At 40.7% G+C, this 16832-nt stretch overlaps 1 protein-coding gene across 1 annotated transcript in view; it reads left to right on the top strand.

Annotated features, from left to right (window-relative positions):
• Positions 1-16832, top strand: part of VWF (von Willebrand factor) — a 172954-nt gene that overhangs the window by 56181 nt on the left and 99941 nt on the right. The window contains exons 16-23 of the mRNA XM_020785775.3: positions 506-746; positions 2300-2394; positions 3705-3865; positions 6068-6171; positions 8952-9090; positions 9991-10134; positions 15169-15318; positions 16412-16552. Coding sequence (XP_020641434.3) covers positions 506-746; positions 2300-2394; positions 3705-3865; positions 6068-6171; positions 8952-9090; positions 9991-10134; positions 15169-15318; positions 16412-16552 — 1175 coding nt within the window. The remainder of the gene's footprint in view (positions 1-505; positions 747-2299; positions 2395-3704; positions 3866-6067; positions 6172-8951; positions 9091-9990; positions 10135-15168; positions 15319-16411; positions 16553-16832) is intronic.

The raw sequence follows: 16832 nt of genomic DNA, 5'->3' as shown, positions 1-16832 counted from the left end.
TTCCTTCCCTTGCTGGATTTGACCTAGCATTTTTAATTAGCACAGAAATTAGCACGCAAAAGACTCTCATTCAGCTTTGGGTATCTATCATTGCCTTCCCCAGGAGGGAAACAGATTAGCATAGTTTTAAGCAGAATAGCATCTGAGGGTTCACATTGCTCACTTTGGAGTGTCTCATCACAAGTTAACACTAATTGTGCAATGTTGTATAATTTTTCTCTCAGTACTCAAAAAAGCAGTAGTTTGTCATTTGAAAATGGTGTTCCCCTATGGGCATCTTCATTTTGGTTTAATACCTCATGAGAAGTATGGCTGAGTGTCTGGCAGAGGCAGTTATTGTACAGTGTCTATGACGTCTCTAAGAGTAAATGGCAACTCCTGCAAAGGATGTGCCCCTTTTCGCTTTGAAACAAAACAAAAAATTCTTATTTTATTTCATTGTTATATCAGTAGTTGTGAGAGCAAGCGTAGAGCCCTGTGCCTTTGTCTGTTATGCATTTTACAGCCCTGAGTTGTCCAAATGGCCAGGTTTACCAGCAGTGTGGAATCCCATGCAACCAAACATGTCGCTCCCTCTCCTACCCGGATACAGACTGCAATGAATTTTGTATGGAAGGTTGCTTTTGCCCATCTGGATTGTACCGTGATGAGCAGGGAGATTGTGTCCCCAAATCCCAGTGCTCTTGTTACTATGATGGTGAGATCTTCCAGCCAGATGATATTTTCTCAGATCATCACACCATGTGGTAAGTGCACTGGTTCGGATGCCATGATACTTTGCTTGAGAGTGATTTCTTCCTCCTGCCACTTTCTGTCACTGTCTCCCAAACATCGGTCATATTCGTACCCTAAAGCTCCTCTCTGTTAATCCACCTCATTTTGATTGCAACAATGATGAATTAAAAGGGTTTATGCCACACCAGTGAGCACATATTTGATATATATGGCCTGTAGCTGGCTGAATAGCTCAGTGAGTGATAGCACCTGCTGCAGACCGAAGGATCAAAAGTTTGATTCCTTCCTGTGCCTTCCGGGAGAAGAGCCAGCCTGTCTAGCCATAAGCAAGCTGCAGAGTCCCAGGAGAAAGGACTGGTAAATCACTTCTGGGAAATCATGCTAAGGGTCATCATAACTCTGAATTGACTTTGATAACACATTATGTGTGCAGGACAGCACAACTACGTGAAAAAAAAAACAAGGACCTTTGATACATACAGACTTTACCTTGGCCACAAATTTTAATGAAATCCACACTGATGTTCTTGCCATCCTGCTTGTGATTCTGCTGGAAATTTAAAGGAAATGTAAGAGCTGGTGATGGATCTAAATCTTTGCAAATTAACCTCTTAATAAAAACCCTTGATGATTATCAGAATTATATGGAACTTGCTGAGGAAGGCTGTGGTACACTTTGGAGGAAGCTCCAAAGCATCTGGTGGAGATATCGAGAATAATATTTGGACACACCCGGGACTGAGAGCGCCATGAATAGTGTACAAGCTCTAGGGAGCCAGCAAAAGTTGCTGGTGGCCGTGTCCAAATCTATGTCTGAAGGGTGCATGAAGGCCTGAGAAGATGGACACAGATGGGAGCTGAGGTGAGAAATACAGCAGGCAGGCACACTTGATTAAACAGCCAGAGGATCAGGGTTCTTCTGATTATTTGTCTTGTTGATGAAGAAGCTGCCTCAGAATGTCACTATCTAAGGCATTCCTCTTTCACATCTTTTTTTCTATTGTGCTCTTGGAAGCAGCTCTGAGGCTTCAACACACAACACTAGATCGGCCCCCAGCCCAAAGGAAGATTAATATGCAGCAACGTTTTTATGTAAATTAATTTGGTTTTCAGAATTAATAATTGCTGGAGCAGTTTCTGGACTGGAACAGGAAATGCTTCATCCCCAAAAAGAGGGGGAAGTGCTTTTACTCTCATCACTAGTTATCCCCACCTTTCACAAACTACCTTTGAATAGTGGCTCTTAATTAACTACATATTTTAGGCCTTTGTTGTAATGGACATTAACAGGTTGGGAGAATGCTACCTAGATGGGCCTGATAAACAGCCACTTTTGCAAAGGAGATTTTTGGAAGAGGGTCAGGGCCTCAAATCAGATTGCTCTGCATGGCTTACCACATGGCCTACTGCCCTAGCTGCCACCTCACAACAAAACACTGCCTCTGAAGTTTTCAAGTAGCCAGATTTATCCAACCACTGTTGTAGGCCAGACAGGATGATGGCATAGAAGCAATATATATCTGATAGTTTGAACAAAGCCACTGCTTCTTTCTGTCTATTTTAGCTATTGTGAAAATGGTTTCATGCACTGCAGTTCAAAGAGACTTCCAGGGGTTCATCTACCAGATGCTTTCTTTCAACAGCGCCCTTTGGCCAGAGGTTAGTATTTTTCTTTTTTAAGCCAATGTGTTCTTTCCTTATTGTTTTGGCCTTTCTTCTGCTTTTTTGTTTTCTACTTTTAGTAAGATGATGTATTAAGCAATATGATACAGCATCTGGCATATATGAGTTTATTGTAATTCCAGGCTTTGCAGCCTTAAAACAGAGATTGGAAAATTGGGACTCCCTTTCCCCAGTCATCTGAACAACACAGTGAAATTGGGAAGAAGGTTTCTGGGAAGCTCAAATTAAGAACAATATAAATGGGTTTTTTAAAATGCAGAATCCAATTTATGAAATATGAAGCACGCATAAATGTGTGTGAAAGTTAACCAGGACATTTATATTAATATCTGGGGGCTAAACACTACAAAACCTTTGAAGCACTGAGGCTTTAATGGGTTTGTTTGTTTGTTTGTTTGTTTACACAAACAATTTTCCTTCCCAGAGGAGGCTAAGTTGTCTCACACCTAAACTACACAACAACAATTTTAAAATACTATATAAATGTTTTAACAAACATTTAAACATACATCAAGATTAAAACCAAGATTTAAAACAATGTTAAAACTTCTTTAAAAATATTTAAAAATATCTAAATTTAATAAGCAAAGCTTTCCTCAGACACTCATTGCATGAAAGTCTGACCACAAAGGAAGGTTTAATGATGTGAGCTGCCCTGGATTTTTTTTTTTTTTAGGAGGAAGGTGAGGTAAACATATGAGAAAGAAAGAAAGAAAGAAAGAAAGAAAGAAAGAAAGAAAGAGAAAGAAAGAAAAAGGCTTTTCAACAGCAACTATGCATAATTAAAAGCTTCTCTTTTTTAAGGCTCTGCCCATTTTACTACTTGCTTTTGATCATGTCTTGAGATGAATAGCCTCTTAATCAGTTAAACTCAGTTTTCCATTGTGGTTGTTGGGGAATCTTAATAAAATTACAACATTGAGTTTTACGTTCCTTTTATAACAGCATCACAAGTTTGGTATAGAAAGAGGAAAGAAACATAATACCATTAAACTGGTAATCAATCCCATTCAGTTTTCATGGGGGAGCAATAGCGGCCTGATTTCTTATTAATCCTCAAATCATGCCAAACAATAAACTGGGCAAAACCTACAAGAAAGAAGTATTTAAACAACATTGCAGGGAACTTCTGCTGGATGAGTCTAACCTTTGAATAAAATGTACTGAACTTCTGATGGTGTGTGTGTGTTAGATTTTGGAGAAAATTGCTTCTGCCAGCCTTTGAAACATTATTAAAAAGTGACTTCTGAGAAACTATTGTTAAATATGTTTTCTTACTCTTAAAGCAAAACGGAGTTTGGCCTGCAGGCATCCCATGACCATGTTTGTATGCCCTGCAAATGATCCAAGAGCAAAAGGAGTAGAATGTATGAAGACTTGTCAGACCTTTGATTTGGGCTGTGTCAGCCATGGATGTGTGTCTGGTTGCCTCTGTCCCACTGGATGGGTAAGAAAAATAAACATTTTCACTTGAAGTTATTGGAGAAAATGATAGTGGAACATGCTACTTTTGCTCACCTGCATTTTTGTGCCTTTCTAACTATCCACCTCCTGCTTCTGCTGTAATTCACAACATTTGTGTAAATGCAGAGTTGGGTCCAGCCCAAACTGGTCATGGTTAATTCCATTGAAATCAAGGGATGAGTTCCAACTGGTAGACCCAGCCAATGTGATGCTGCAGTCTGAATCTTCAGCTTGGAATGGAGAGGACGGGCCTAAAGTTGCAGCTAAAGATGTTAACAAAGGCATGAACTAGACCCCATCCCCATCAATGCAGAATCCAAATGAGGGGAATAAATTTTGCTCCAAACATTTGGAAGAAGTGCAAACATTTTGAGTGGAAGAGTACTGAGTGATGAACATGTTTATCTGACAACGTGTAGATGAATACATTCAGATGAAAATGCTCGTAAGCAAGAGGGAATTCCGATGACCTGGGATTCCTTCAGGATGTCACGACTGTCAGGTTCCCTCCTTATGGAAGATCATCAGCCTGTTTTGCCCCATTGTGCCCTGTTGGGCCTCTTGTCAACACCAAGGGAGGGCAAAGTTATACAGGGTATCAGAATAGGCAATCTTTATGCTACCTATGTAGTTTCAGCCAATAATATCATCCCAGATCTTAAAAATATTACTCTTAGATTATGAGATCCCAGAATCCCCTAGCAAACCTGGTTAGGCAATGGAGTAAAAAAAAGGAAAAAAAAGGAAGGAACATTTCTGAGCTGTCCATCATCCGATAATAATCACGACAATCCAAGCAGTGGCTAGCTAGAACCTTTATGTGCCCTATACATCCAGTTCCAAATATTCTGTCAGTCCCAAGCAGGAACCTGAATTGCTACTTGAGCATACACAGATGGTGCACAATCCGCAGTGAATAATGGTGGCAGGCCCAGGCATATCATGTTATGATAAAGAAAGAACTTTCATTCTGAGGTTGAGTGGCTTGGCCCACACAGAGATGCATGCCACCCTGTAACAGCTATGTAGGCTGCCCTCTGTTCCCGCACGTTCCATGTGATATACCTTGCTTATGGCATCATATTCTTTCATCACACAAAGCAGAGCTAGAATTTTGTCCAGCACAAGAGGGCACTGTTGCCCAACTCTTCGTGTTACTTCATCCCCAACCTTATCTGCTGAGTTATGCCACCCCACATAAATGTTCCCCTGCATAGAATAAAAGGAGGGAAAGAAAAGTGGGGAAGAATGGGTTCTGCAGGTGGCGAGGAGTGTATCAAGACTTCATTGCAGCAGCTCATATTGCTTAAGACTAAGCAAAGATAATGTTGAATACTTGCCTAATTACAGAAATAAGGCCATTAACATTTACTGTGAAATCACACTTTTTTTAAAAAAAAAAAAGATATATATAATTCTATCAATGTTAGAGGAAATTCTATAAATATCAGTGGTTTCTAAGCAATCCTGTTTTGGTTCTACAAAAAGCACCAAAATTAGGATGCTGGAGAGTGATTTTTTTGCTTTTATTATAAATCATATAACTAATATTTTAAAATGTTTGTATGAGATATCTTTATTCATATATATGGCAGTATTACCTCTCCAATAGATTTCAATTAGATTTCTGAAACATCTCACAATGCCACAAGATTTTCAGCAGCAAGCAAATTCTGTCTACTTCTCAGACCAAGTTCTATCATGAGAATAATTTCCTGCCATACATACAGAACACTCGTCTCCCCTTGCCCCCTTGATGGGTCGGGGGGATTGAAGAAGATGAGCCACCTCCTATCAAATGTGCCTCCTTCAGCATATAATGCTTTTTGATATGTTTTCTGCTGCAATCCTACATCCACTCTCACTCCATTATCCTCGTCATGTCTTAATTTGTTACCCAGAATCAGGTTTGAATTTAGAATTAGATAGAGAGACAATTGAAGTAACCCACTTGCCATGTGTGTAGGAAAGAATTTAATGGCAGGTCACATCCAGGGCACTTATATTTATTTATTTATTGTATTTATACCCCGCCTATCTAGTCATTTCGACCACTCTAGGCGAAATAATTTCTTAGGTCCATGTTTTTTTTAAGGAGTCTAAAAAATGAATGGGTCTTGATTGTGGCCCTGAACCTAGTAGGTCTGTCTGTCTCTTAAATTGGTTTAAGAAATCTCTGTTCTAGGTCCGACATGGAAACAAATGTATTGTGCCTGAAACGTGCCCCTGTTTTCACAATGGACAAGAATATGCTCCAGGAGAGACTGTGACCAAAGACTGCAATACTTGGTAAGAAATGGCTGTCAGTCTTGATGCCTATGTGGTACTCCATCTTGCCTGAAATCCATAAAATAATAATGCTATTTAGTAATGCAGTAGTAATGTAGACCAGGGAAGCCTGTAGTGTTGGCTTGGCTTGCAATTCAGTTTTGGGACTTCTTGCCAAATTTATAGATAATTAAAAAAAACATTTGTCTTGCTCTTGCCTTCTTACACATGTAATTCTACAGATTGAGTCCAGTGGTTGTAAAGGAGGAAGAGATCCTAATGACTGTGGATGCAAGGTCCATGTACACCAGTGCACTACAAACTCAGGCTCTAGAAACTAATAATCAGGTATTAGATAAAAATATTATCCAACACAGTTCCTTATAGAATTAACAGAGATAGCCTTGAGAATAACCCTCCGCCGCCCAGATTAGAGCACCAGTCCTATTAACAGATCAAAGGAGCAGCCATGGGCTGTCTATTTACCTCAGAAATTTCCTATTTATACATGGTAATATATGAAAAAAAAGATTATGTCTTTTAAGAGTCCTTTCCTCTGAGCATTTGGTGGCATGATGTTGCATGGATGAGATATTTTGTGTCTATAAGGGAAGTGAATGCATTTTAAACAATTTTTGGTAGGTAGATGCATTGAATGAAGGTATTCAATTTTATATGAAATATCATGTCACAGAATGTTTTTACATTTAATATTAAACATATTTAAAGAAAGAAGACAACAATTTACTTACTGTTATATATAGAAAATCATGTGATAAGAACCCCTATCACATCAGATAGTTCATATTTCAGATCTTTTAGAAATAATTTGCTATATCTCCAGTTTTTGAGAACAAGATGCTATTAGAAATGTTTAATAACTGAAAATCACTGCCACTGGTAATATTATCCTGGCAGCAGTGTTTTTTGGTAAAGACTTACTCCTCCTGTGCTGCAGCTCCCATGGCTTCCAAATGATGAAACAGGAACTGTTGGAACCATGGGAAAGAAGAAGAAAGTATTAATTTTTGACAAATTATGTCTGCTGACGATGTCATCAGCCTTACACAGATGTAGTTGTGCAAACATATTTTCAGTCATTGCATACTCTAATTTTAAAATGTATTTTTAATTTTATCTTTAGTCCATAAGGAGTGCACCAAACCAACACAGGGCTGAAAACTGCTGTATGTTAGAGGTCAAAGTGTCTTTCATAGTCCATAAAAAAAGTGGGGGAAACTTTTTGGTCCTTTTACACAATCTGAAGACAAAGTTGGGTGACAGATTTATTAGACTGTTAAAAAAAATCACAAACACACGCATCAAGCCATGATTTATGTTTTTTTCCTCAACCATGCACAGTTCTGCTATGGCCAATTTGATGAAAATTTGTGCAGGGTTGAAAGCTTTCTTAAGTCCATGTTTTTTTAAGGAGTAAAAAAAAAAAAATTAACCCCCACTTTTGCTTTCAGATCAAAGAATATTCATCTGTCATGCTGAGATTTACTCTTCTTTGGCTTTGGCTAAATGCCTGCATGTGTCCTGCTTGCTTATTTGTTTGTTTGTTTATATTTTGATTGGTTTATTTTTACTGTGTTTAGAACTAGGATTTTAAAATTATATTTTGTGTACCCGCATATATTGTAACAGAAATGGAGATGTACTCATATTTGAATAAATTCAATTAGAGGACAGATAGGTATTTTGGGTTGAATTTTTTCCCCTATCTCAGGTCCACAGTATAAAATTAAAAGATGTTTCATTTATCTTAGGGAGGCTTCTTGTCCTCCATTATAGGGTGACCAGATGAAAAAGAACACAGTGTTTCTGTACCTTTAATAGCTGTTTGGAAGAGGAAATTTCAGTATGCACAGCTTTTAATGCAAGCCATTTCTTCCTCTACACAATTATTATAAAAGTACAGAAAATGTATCCCTTTTCATCTGGTCACCCTACTTCTATTGGGCAAGTAACGTTTTTCTGTTCCTCACAAGATGCACACACACACCATCTCCTGAATCACATATTGAATTTCCAGGCCAAATCTGATGCAATGCAATTCACATTTTGTGTTACATGCATACAACGCGTCGTTGTGTGAGTGGTTTAGGCTGGAACTTCAGTGAAGAGAACATGTGGGGGGAAAAATCCCATACTAGATTCTCAGTTTGGGTTAAGTCCTTCTATCTGAAATTTGCTTTAAAACATGTAACATGCACATGCATGTGCGCGCGCACACACACACACACACACACTTGTTGAATGAATTGTGTCTTACATAGTCTAGTTCTTGAAGAGGCTTTCTGAACTACATTCTTCTTCAACTCAGTGCTTATATGGTCAGGCTCCCTGTGCCACCATCAGCTGGAGATGAAGGAGGATGGTAGGTGTTCACATCCAAAGTCATGTTGTACCTCTAAAGCTCAGTGTAATAACACAAGTAGAAGATGTGAGTTGGTTGCAAGCAGAAATTGTGTCTGGTCACAAAGATTAGCTAGAACCTATGACTGTCAGAGGCTGTAACAGTTATTACCAGAGAAAAGAGATTCAGTTTTTGAACTGTTCCTTTGGGCCAAATCTAGATGGCAACATTGAAAAAGTTGATCCTCTGGTTAGGGGGAAATATCTTATATCTGGGAAGGATGTCTAAATATTGTGGCGTTTGTTTCTGAGGAGATAAACACTATTTGCCCTCTCTCTCCAAGAGACAGATTTTGCTTTCAACATAGTAACAAATTCCGAAACAGATTTTTGAAAACTTACAAAAATACCAATAACTGCTCCCCTTCTGCCTGCTACAGTATCTGTCATGGACGAAAATGGGAATGTACAGAGAATGTCTGTGACGCCACCTGCTCAGTCATTGGTACAGCACACTACTTGACATTTGATGGACTAAAGTACAGATTTCCAGGCAACTGTCAGTATGTACTAGTTCAGGTAAGAGTTTGGCTAGAGTGCCATGCTGGCAGGTGAGGTTCTGGTTGACAGCATGCTGAAAGGGGGGGGGGAGATGAGTAGTTTCTAAACGTTCTTCAACCTCAATGGGAATGTCAGTGAGAAGCATTCTGAATTATCCCCGAAATCAAGTTAAGAAAGGAGGACAGCAGTGGGATAAATTTTGATTGGCTCTGAAGCACAGCCAAAATGTGTAGTCCTGTGGATAGTGTTCCAAAGTTGTGTCTCACTGCTTTGAGACAGGATAGTGCTTTGACTGGTCAGAGGAGGAGGAGGGATCAGAAAAGACAGACCCATGATAATTTTCACGCTGCCAGTTGTGCCCATATATATAACTAGGTAGAGGATTTAATATTTTTTTAAAAAAATAATGATTGTGTTTTTATTGCTAAGCCCTGTGCATTATTTGATTCAGGTGTGTCAAGTAGATCTAGATTGCAACATCCACCCAGGGGCAAGTCATGAGCTCTGCAACATGGTGGAGTTCTGTGCCCTCATGGTATCAATGCTAAAATTACATGGATGGGTCCTTCCTACCCAGTGAGATGATATGGAAGGAAAGACTTAAATGATAGGCCTGGCCCACATGGTCCTTGCAGTAATACTGTTGCAGCAGCTTGGGACTGTGACCAAGGGAAGCATCTCCCACATTGTAGTGATGTTTGGTGACTGGGGCTAGCAGCACATCTTTGCAAGTAAGCATGAATACGACTAGCCTCTGCAATGTTTTTTAATTCAAGGAGCTTAGGAGGATACTAGCAGCAAGATCCCAGAGATTGCTTTCAGATTTTCTTCGTAAGAACTAGACTTATGAATTTTGACGATGGCAGTCTGTCTGCACATTCCAGACATCTACTGTTATGCTGGTGTTTTTTTTTAAAGGACTACTGTGATGACAGTGATGGTGCTTCTGGGACCTTTCGAATACTCGTTGCCAATGATGGGTGTAGCTTCACTGGGGAGAAGTGCACTAAAAGGATCTCTATTCTCTTTGATGGTGGGGAGATAGAGTTATATAGTGGAAAGGTAAGCATGACCATATTCCTTGTTGGCAGATGTCCCACTGGAAAGAAGCAAGTTTTCTACTGGTTTTGAAAAGGAAATATCTGATTTGGGCAATATCTCATTTCAGCTCTCAATCATGTCTTTGGGGAAAGCAGTTCCTATGGTTAGCCTGGCCATGGGGTGAGGATTTCTGGTGAATGGTTAGAGCACCTGATCTGGATTTACTAGATAAGGTGAATGTGAGCTTCCAAACTCCCAGGTATTAGCTGGAAGTTGAGTCATGGCAACTGGACCTCTTCCTTATTTGATTGAAATGTTTCGCTACTCATCCAAGTAGGTTCTTCGGTCTGAGGAGATGCTACTTGGGTGAGTAGCGAAATGTTTCAACCTAATATGGAAGAAGTCCAGTTGCCATGACTCAACTTCCAGATAACTTCAGCTGGATGACTGGGAATCTTCACAGATAGATACCGGGTATTAGCTTAAGAGCCTGTTTTCTATGTGAAGATTCATGCCTAATATTTCTTAAAGAGAGGAGTTTGTGTTAAACCTTTCTTCCCATTACATACTGATGTTTCATGATGGAGGGCTCCTGGTACTATCACTTAAAAGCCACTGCGGATGTGTTGTGTCTTTTCTTACATAACAAACTTTTTTTCTGATGGGAAAGAATCAGAGGGAGAACAGGAGAGCTCACAAGGGGAAAATCTCATTGTCTGTTCTGTGTTTGAGGCAGAGCGACTGCAGGATAAAAGTCTTGTGTAGCAAAACTCTAGTTCAACACAGATTGAGGGTAACTGTTTTGCCTCAAAAGAGCCCCCTCGCTTGCTGTTCTTGGTCCAAAGAGGAGTTTAGAGGTTCCACAGCAGAGTGCCAGATACCACCTGGCAGGTGTTGAGTGTCTCCATGGTCTTAACTATTGACTAGCGATGAATACATCATTTGTGCTTGAAGGTAGTGAAAAGATGATTATTGCAAGAACCTGTTCAGTAGTTATGCACCCTCCACTAAAGGCGATCCCCAGATGGGGAAACATTCTCTAGATGGCTCTCTTACTCTACTCTCCTTCCAACCACATGTTGTGCAAAGTAAACCAGAGAGTTTGTCCCCCCCCACACACCCCACCACCTTCCATTTCTAGACACACATCCCTTTCCAGAGGGCAGAGTTCAGCTGTTTGCCTTGGGCATTGTAACAGCCAGGAATGTCCCTGCATTCATCCTTCACAGATCTCCAGAGCGATATAGAATTACCATTACCTAAACATCCGAAAGTGCTGTATTGTCCGTGGAACACTGGAGCTTTGCAAGGCTGTTTGAAGTGAAACACGAAGCCACACACTGCTGCTTTGTTTTGAGCTTAAACGTACAAAATGTTAATCCAACCATTTTTCATTCAGAATGTTGTTTTTAAGTTGTGTGCAAAAATGCATTTTAGTTAGTTTTGCATTAGTCTTTGAAAACATGTACAGTACATGCTACTTTTTTTAAAAGCCCAGATCAGAGTACATTCAGCAAATAAAATAATGTTTAAAGTACTATAAAATGTGAGAACACATATATAAGATTGCTGGCCTAGTTTCTCCCCCTCCTCAGCACACTGGTCTTTCAGCAGCTTTCAGGCATTTGTGGGGTATGAGCTACTCCAATTGAATTCTGTCAGGACCTTGATGGTATATTCACAAGCTTAATCAGTCTACTCTAGTTGGGTTTGACTATCTATCTATCTATCTATCTATCTATCTATCTATCTATCTATCTATCTATCTATCTATCTATCTATCTATCTATCTATCTATCTATCTATCTATCTATCTATCTATCTATCTATCTATCTATCTATCTATCTATCTAATCTATCTAATCTATCTATCTATCTATCTATCTATCTATCTATCTATCTATCTATCTATCTATCTATCTATCTATCTATCTATCTATCTATCTATCTATCTATCTATCTATCTATCTATCTATCTATCTATCTATCTATCTATCTATCTATCTATCTATCTATCTATTTGATTTATTTGATTTATTTGATTTTTATCCCGCCCTTCTAGACATATGTCTACTCAGGGCGGCTCACAATAAAATTATTCATAAAAACAACGATTTACATTGACAATATTAGTATTAATCAAGATGGAAAATATGAAACAGAAGATTAAGTAGAAAGTAAAAGTCAAGTATTGACAGGAGGGAAGGCCTGCCTAAAGAGCTAAGTCTTTAATTTGCTCTTAAAAACACCCAACGAGGGTGCCAGGCAGATCTCTGACAACAGGCAATTCCAAAGTCGTGGGGCCACTGCCGGGAAGGCTTGGTTTCTTGTTCTTTCTTTCTGGTTCTCTCTTGGTGTTAGGCCCCTCAGCCATCTTTCCTGTCCATAGCGAGTGACTCCAGTAAATCTAGGTGGGAGAAGGCGTTCTGCTAGGTATCGAGGTCCTAAACCATTTAGGGCTTTATATGTCATCATTAACACTTTGAAATCAATGTGAAAATGAATGGGCAGCCAGTGCAAGGCAGCCAGTGTGGGAGAGATTTTCTCACTCCACTAAGAAGTCTGGCCGCCGCATTCTGCACCATCTGAAGCTTCCGCATCAATCTCAAAGGTAGTCCCACATAGAGCGCATTGTAGTGGTCTAATCTCAAGATTACAAGTGCATGGACCAGAGTGGTGAGGGCCCTGCCATCAAGATAGGGATGCAGCTGGGCAATCCGCTATAGATGGTAATAGGAGGAACGGACCACTAATGCCACCTGGGTTTCCATGGTAAGCGCTGAGTCAAGATGTACTCCCCAGCTGCAAACCTCACTCTTCGTGGTGAGTCACCCCCCCAAAGAGAGGGAGTTTCCCAAGCCACCGATGGAGGGGCCACCTTCTCTCAGGACCTCCATCTTGTCTGGGTTCAGCCTCAACACATTCTCCTGCATCCATTGCAGTACAGCCTCCAGACAGCGCTGAAGGGACAGAATGGCATCCACTGAAGTAGGTGAAACTGGAGATGTAGAGCTGAGTGTCATCAGCATACTGATGGCACAAGGCCCCACACCCCCTGATGACCCCACCCAGCAGCCTCATATAGATATTAAACGGCATTGGGGAGATGATCAAACCCTGCGGAACCCCACAATTAAGGCTCCACAGGGCCGAAACACTCTCCCCAAGCTGAACTCTTTGAGGGTGGTCCTCCGAGAAAGATCAGAGCCAGGCAAGCGCCAAACCACCGATTCCCAACTTGGAATGCCTCCCCTGGAGATTACCGTGGTTGACGGTATCAAAGGCAGCTGATATATCAGAGTGGTCATAAGACCAGATAGGCGGGATATAAAATAAATAAATAATAAGTATCGAGGAGGACCAAAAAGGACATTTTGCCCCTGTCAGCTTCCCTCAACAAGTCATCCAACAGTGCGACCAGTGCCGTTTCTGTGCTGTGGCGCGACCTGAAGCTCGACTGGAATGGATCCAGGGCATTGGTTTCATCCAAGAGAGCCTGAAGTTGATCAGCCACCACTGTCTCCACCACTTTACTAAGGAAAGAAAGATTTGTGACGGGTCTATAATTGCCAATATTGTCCACTGCCAAATTTGGTTTCTTCCTAATGGGCCTGATGAGTGTCTCCTTGAGGGCAAGAGGGTCTTTGGCCTCCTGGAGAGACCCATTAATTATCGATGTGGCCCATTCCTGCTTTGATTAGCCAGGCCAGGCAGAGGTCAAGAGAGGAAGTGGTGGCCTGGCAGTGATCAACTGCTTTATCCAGCAAATCCGGTGTCACAGGCTGAAAGGATTCAAGTCTCACCGGGTAAGATGGAGCGCTGAACATCTCTGCTCGATCCACCGTATAACGACAAATCCGTATAGCGATCCGCTTTTTCGGGATCGCTATACGGAGCACCCAATCGCCGCACTCGCAGTGCGACGATTGGGGAGTCCGGCGGCCATTTTGGAGCTGTGTTCGGCGGCTCCAAAATGGGCGCCGGATGACCCGAAATGGCCCCGCGCGGTGTTTTCGCGCCCTCGGCAAGCGAGGGGAGGGCGCGAAAACGCGGCGCGGGGCCATTTTGGGTCCGTTTTGAAGCCGCAAAACAGCTGTTTTGCGGCTTCAAAACGGCCGCGGACGACCCGAAATGGCCCCGCGCGGCGTTTTCGCGCCCTCCCCTCGCTTGCCGAGGGCGCGAAAATGGCTGCCCGGGGCCAGGAAACTTCTCTAAGTGGGAAGTTTAGGGCCGATTTGGAATGCATTAAATGAAGTTTAATGCGTTCCAATGGCTTTTTACTTCCCGCTTAGCGAAGATTTCACATAGCGAAGGTTAATCCGGAACGGATTAACCTCGCTATGCGGGGCACCACTGTATTTAAAAAAGGAGCAAGGTCCCAGCTGATGGCCTCCACTATAGATTTTAAAAATGCTGCAAATTGGTCAGGTGACAAGTGGATCCAGCCCTCAGTACTGAAGATAATAGATGTTTATGAATCAGTAGATGGTGTGAGGAATGTTTGTAGACATTTTTCTTCCTCCCTCAAACTCAGGGTCACTTTGTGAAGCAGGTTAGCAGTGGGTTCAGGTAGAGAGAGATGAGAGTAGTACTCTATGCTGAAGACATAAATCTGCACTTGTCATGGAATAACAAGAAACCACAAAGCTTTTCTCCTTGCCTGCAGAATAGCAAGATATTTTCTGTTTGTTTTAATTAGAGTTTTTGCAATTGCGAGACCTTTTTTGTTGTCCCTATTTTTTAACCAACTTTTCTCAGCATAATTGAATAGATGTAGGTATGTGAAATTTGTAGAGGCAGGAATCATCCCTGAAACTTTTATTTAATAGCTAGAAATATGCTTTGTTTTCTTTATTATGTTCTATCCATCTTCTGAACTACAGGGCTCTTTGTATGCTTCATCTGGGGTACTGTTACTGGTTAGGGATCCAGGTATTGCTAGTGTTCATTCTTTCTGCTGCACTACTGTCAACAAGATTTGGGCTATGACTGAAGAAGTCTTAGAGGTTAATATAGATTCCTGCAGGTGAAATTCCTGTATTTTTTCTCACCGAGGTGAACATCTTGATACCTCCAAGAGAGGAAGCCAACCTTGAAGTCTTGAAATCTGGTCGTTACTACATTCTGCTACTGGGTAGAGGAGAAATTTCTTTAACTTGGGACCAAGACATGGGAATTACTGTTATCTTGAAAGATCATTATAAAGTAAGTTTATTCTGACTATTATGTTTGTCAGCTTGTTTATGCATTTTTACATATAAATCATGTCCCCTTATGCTCAAACTGATTTACTAGGGTACAGCTACACAGTGGAGAAAATGAATTTTGATGTTCTGTTATTCTCAGTTTTTCAGATCTGGCCCCTACTGTAATTTCACAGGTGAAATTATTGTAGTTGTCTAGGCAACAAACAATTATTGTGCCACAGAGGCAGGGGGAGAGAAAGCTGTGTTTGCACAAAACTCTGACAGCAGAAGTTGCCTTTGATCTTATGAGGTGCTAATTGGCAATTCACATATCTTTTTAAAAACACACACAACAACCAAGAACACTGTTTATAGATGACATACTCATTTGAGGGAGCTGACACTCCTGCATGTGCCTCTTTGCCTGGGATCATGGGATCATGCAGGGCAGAAAGGAGAGAAAAGCGATGCCAGCAAATGGGAGCAAAATTAAGCCACACCTGAGTGTTACAATTAGATTACCGACTGAAAAGAGACAACTCACCCCTCAGTCTTCCTCACATTTACATTGGGTAGTTGATGGTTTTTAATTTGATTTAATCAATGCCTCTGAGAATTGTGATGTAAATGATCAATGCAGTTGCCCCTTTAAATAGCATAGTTACAAAGTTAAAATCATTGTCCTACTCTACAGCATTAAAGAAGTTATAATTCCTGCACATAAGGAACAGTACAGTATTTTAGTGTTCCTGTATAGTACATTTGATTGGGAAATTAGCATGAGAAATAAATCTCTCCCAGGCTTAAAGGAGGTTGGATTGTGTGTGAAATTGGCCCCAATGCCCCTTTGAGGTTATGTGGGGGTTTTAAAGGGTTTTTTAAAATTGTTATGTGGGATGTAGGGATGCTAGTAGCTCATTTTCAGTTTTTTTCTTTTCTTTTGCTGCTGGTGATATCTAAGATGCACATGCTTAGTGAGCATTAGAGGCACTAAGTGGTTAGAGCACTCTAACATTTGGCAGTTGTAGAACACAACATGGTTCAAGTTTATTAAATAATTAATGTCATTAGTTGGGAAGTTTAACGTTTTTTGTGGTTTATTTATTTGCAAGGATCAAGTATGTGGTCTGTGTGGCAATTTTGACGGCATCCAAAACAATGACTTGACTAGCAGCAGGAGGCAGCTTGAAGTAGATCCGAATGACTTTGGGAATTCTTGGAAAGTTAATTCACAGTGTGCTGATGTCAGAAAGGTATGATTCAGTGTGAATACAATGTGGGGTATATCGCCATTTCACCCTAGGTTTCTGTGGTGCTCCTGGCTCCTGCAGCTGCTCTGGGGATTGAAGAGATCAACACTGCTTCGATTTTCATAATGTTTAAATTGTTTGTTGCCACTGCAACTGTAGTCTGGATTTTACAGTCTTGCTATAGAAGCTTTCTATATAGAGATGCCTGGTGTTTAAAGGAAAATGATCCCCCTGAATACATAAAATAAAGTAAACATAACATTTTGATTCTGGAGGAGGATGC

Source organism: Pogona vitticeps, chromosome 5 (genome assembly GCF_051106095.1).
Source record: "Pogona vitticeps strain Pit_001003342236 chromosome 5, PviZW2.1, whole genome shotgun sequence".
Lineage (NCBI taxonomy): Eukaryota > Metazoa > Chordata > Lepidosauria > Squamata > Agamidae > Pogona > Pogona vitticeps.
Note: the sequence above shows the minus strand (reverse complement) of the source record. Positions and strands in the feature narration are given on the sequence as shown.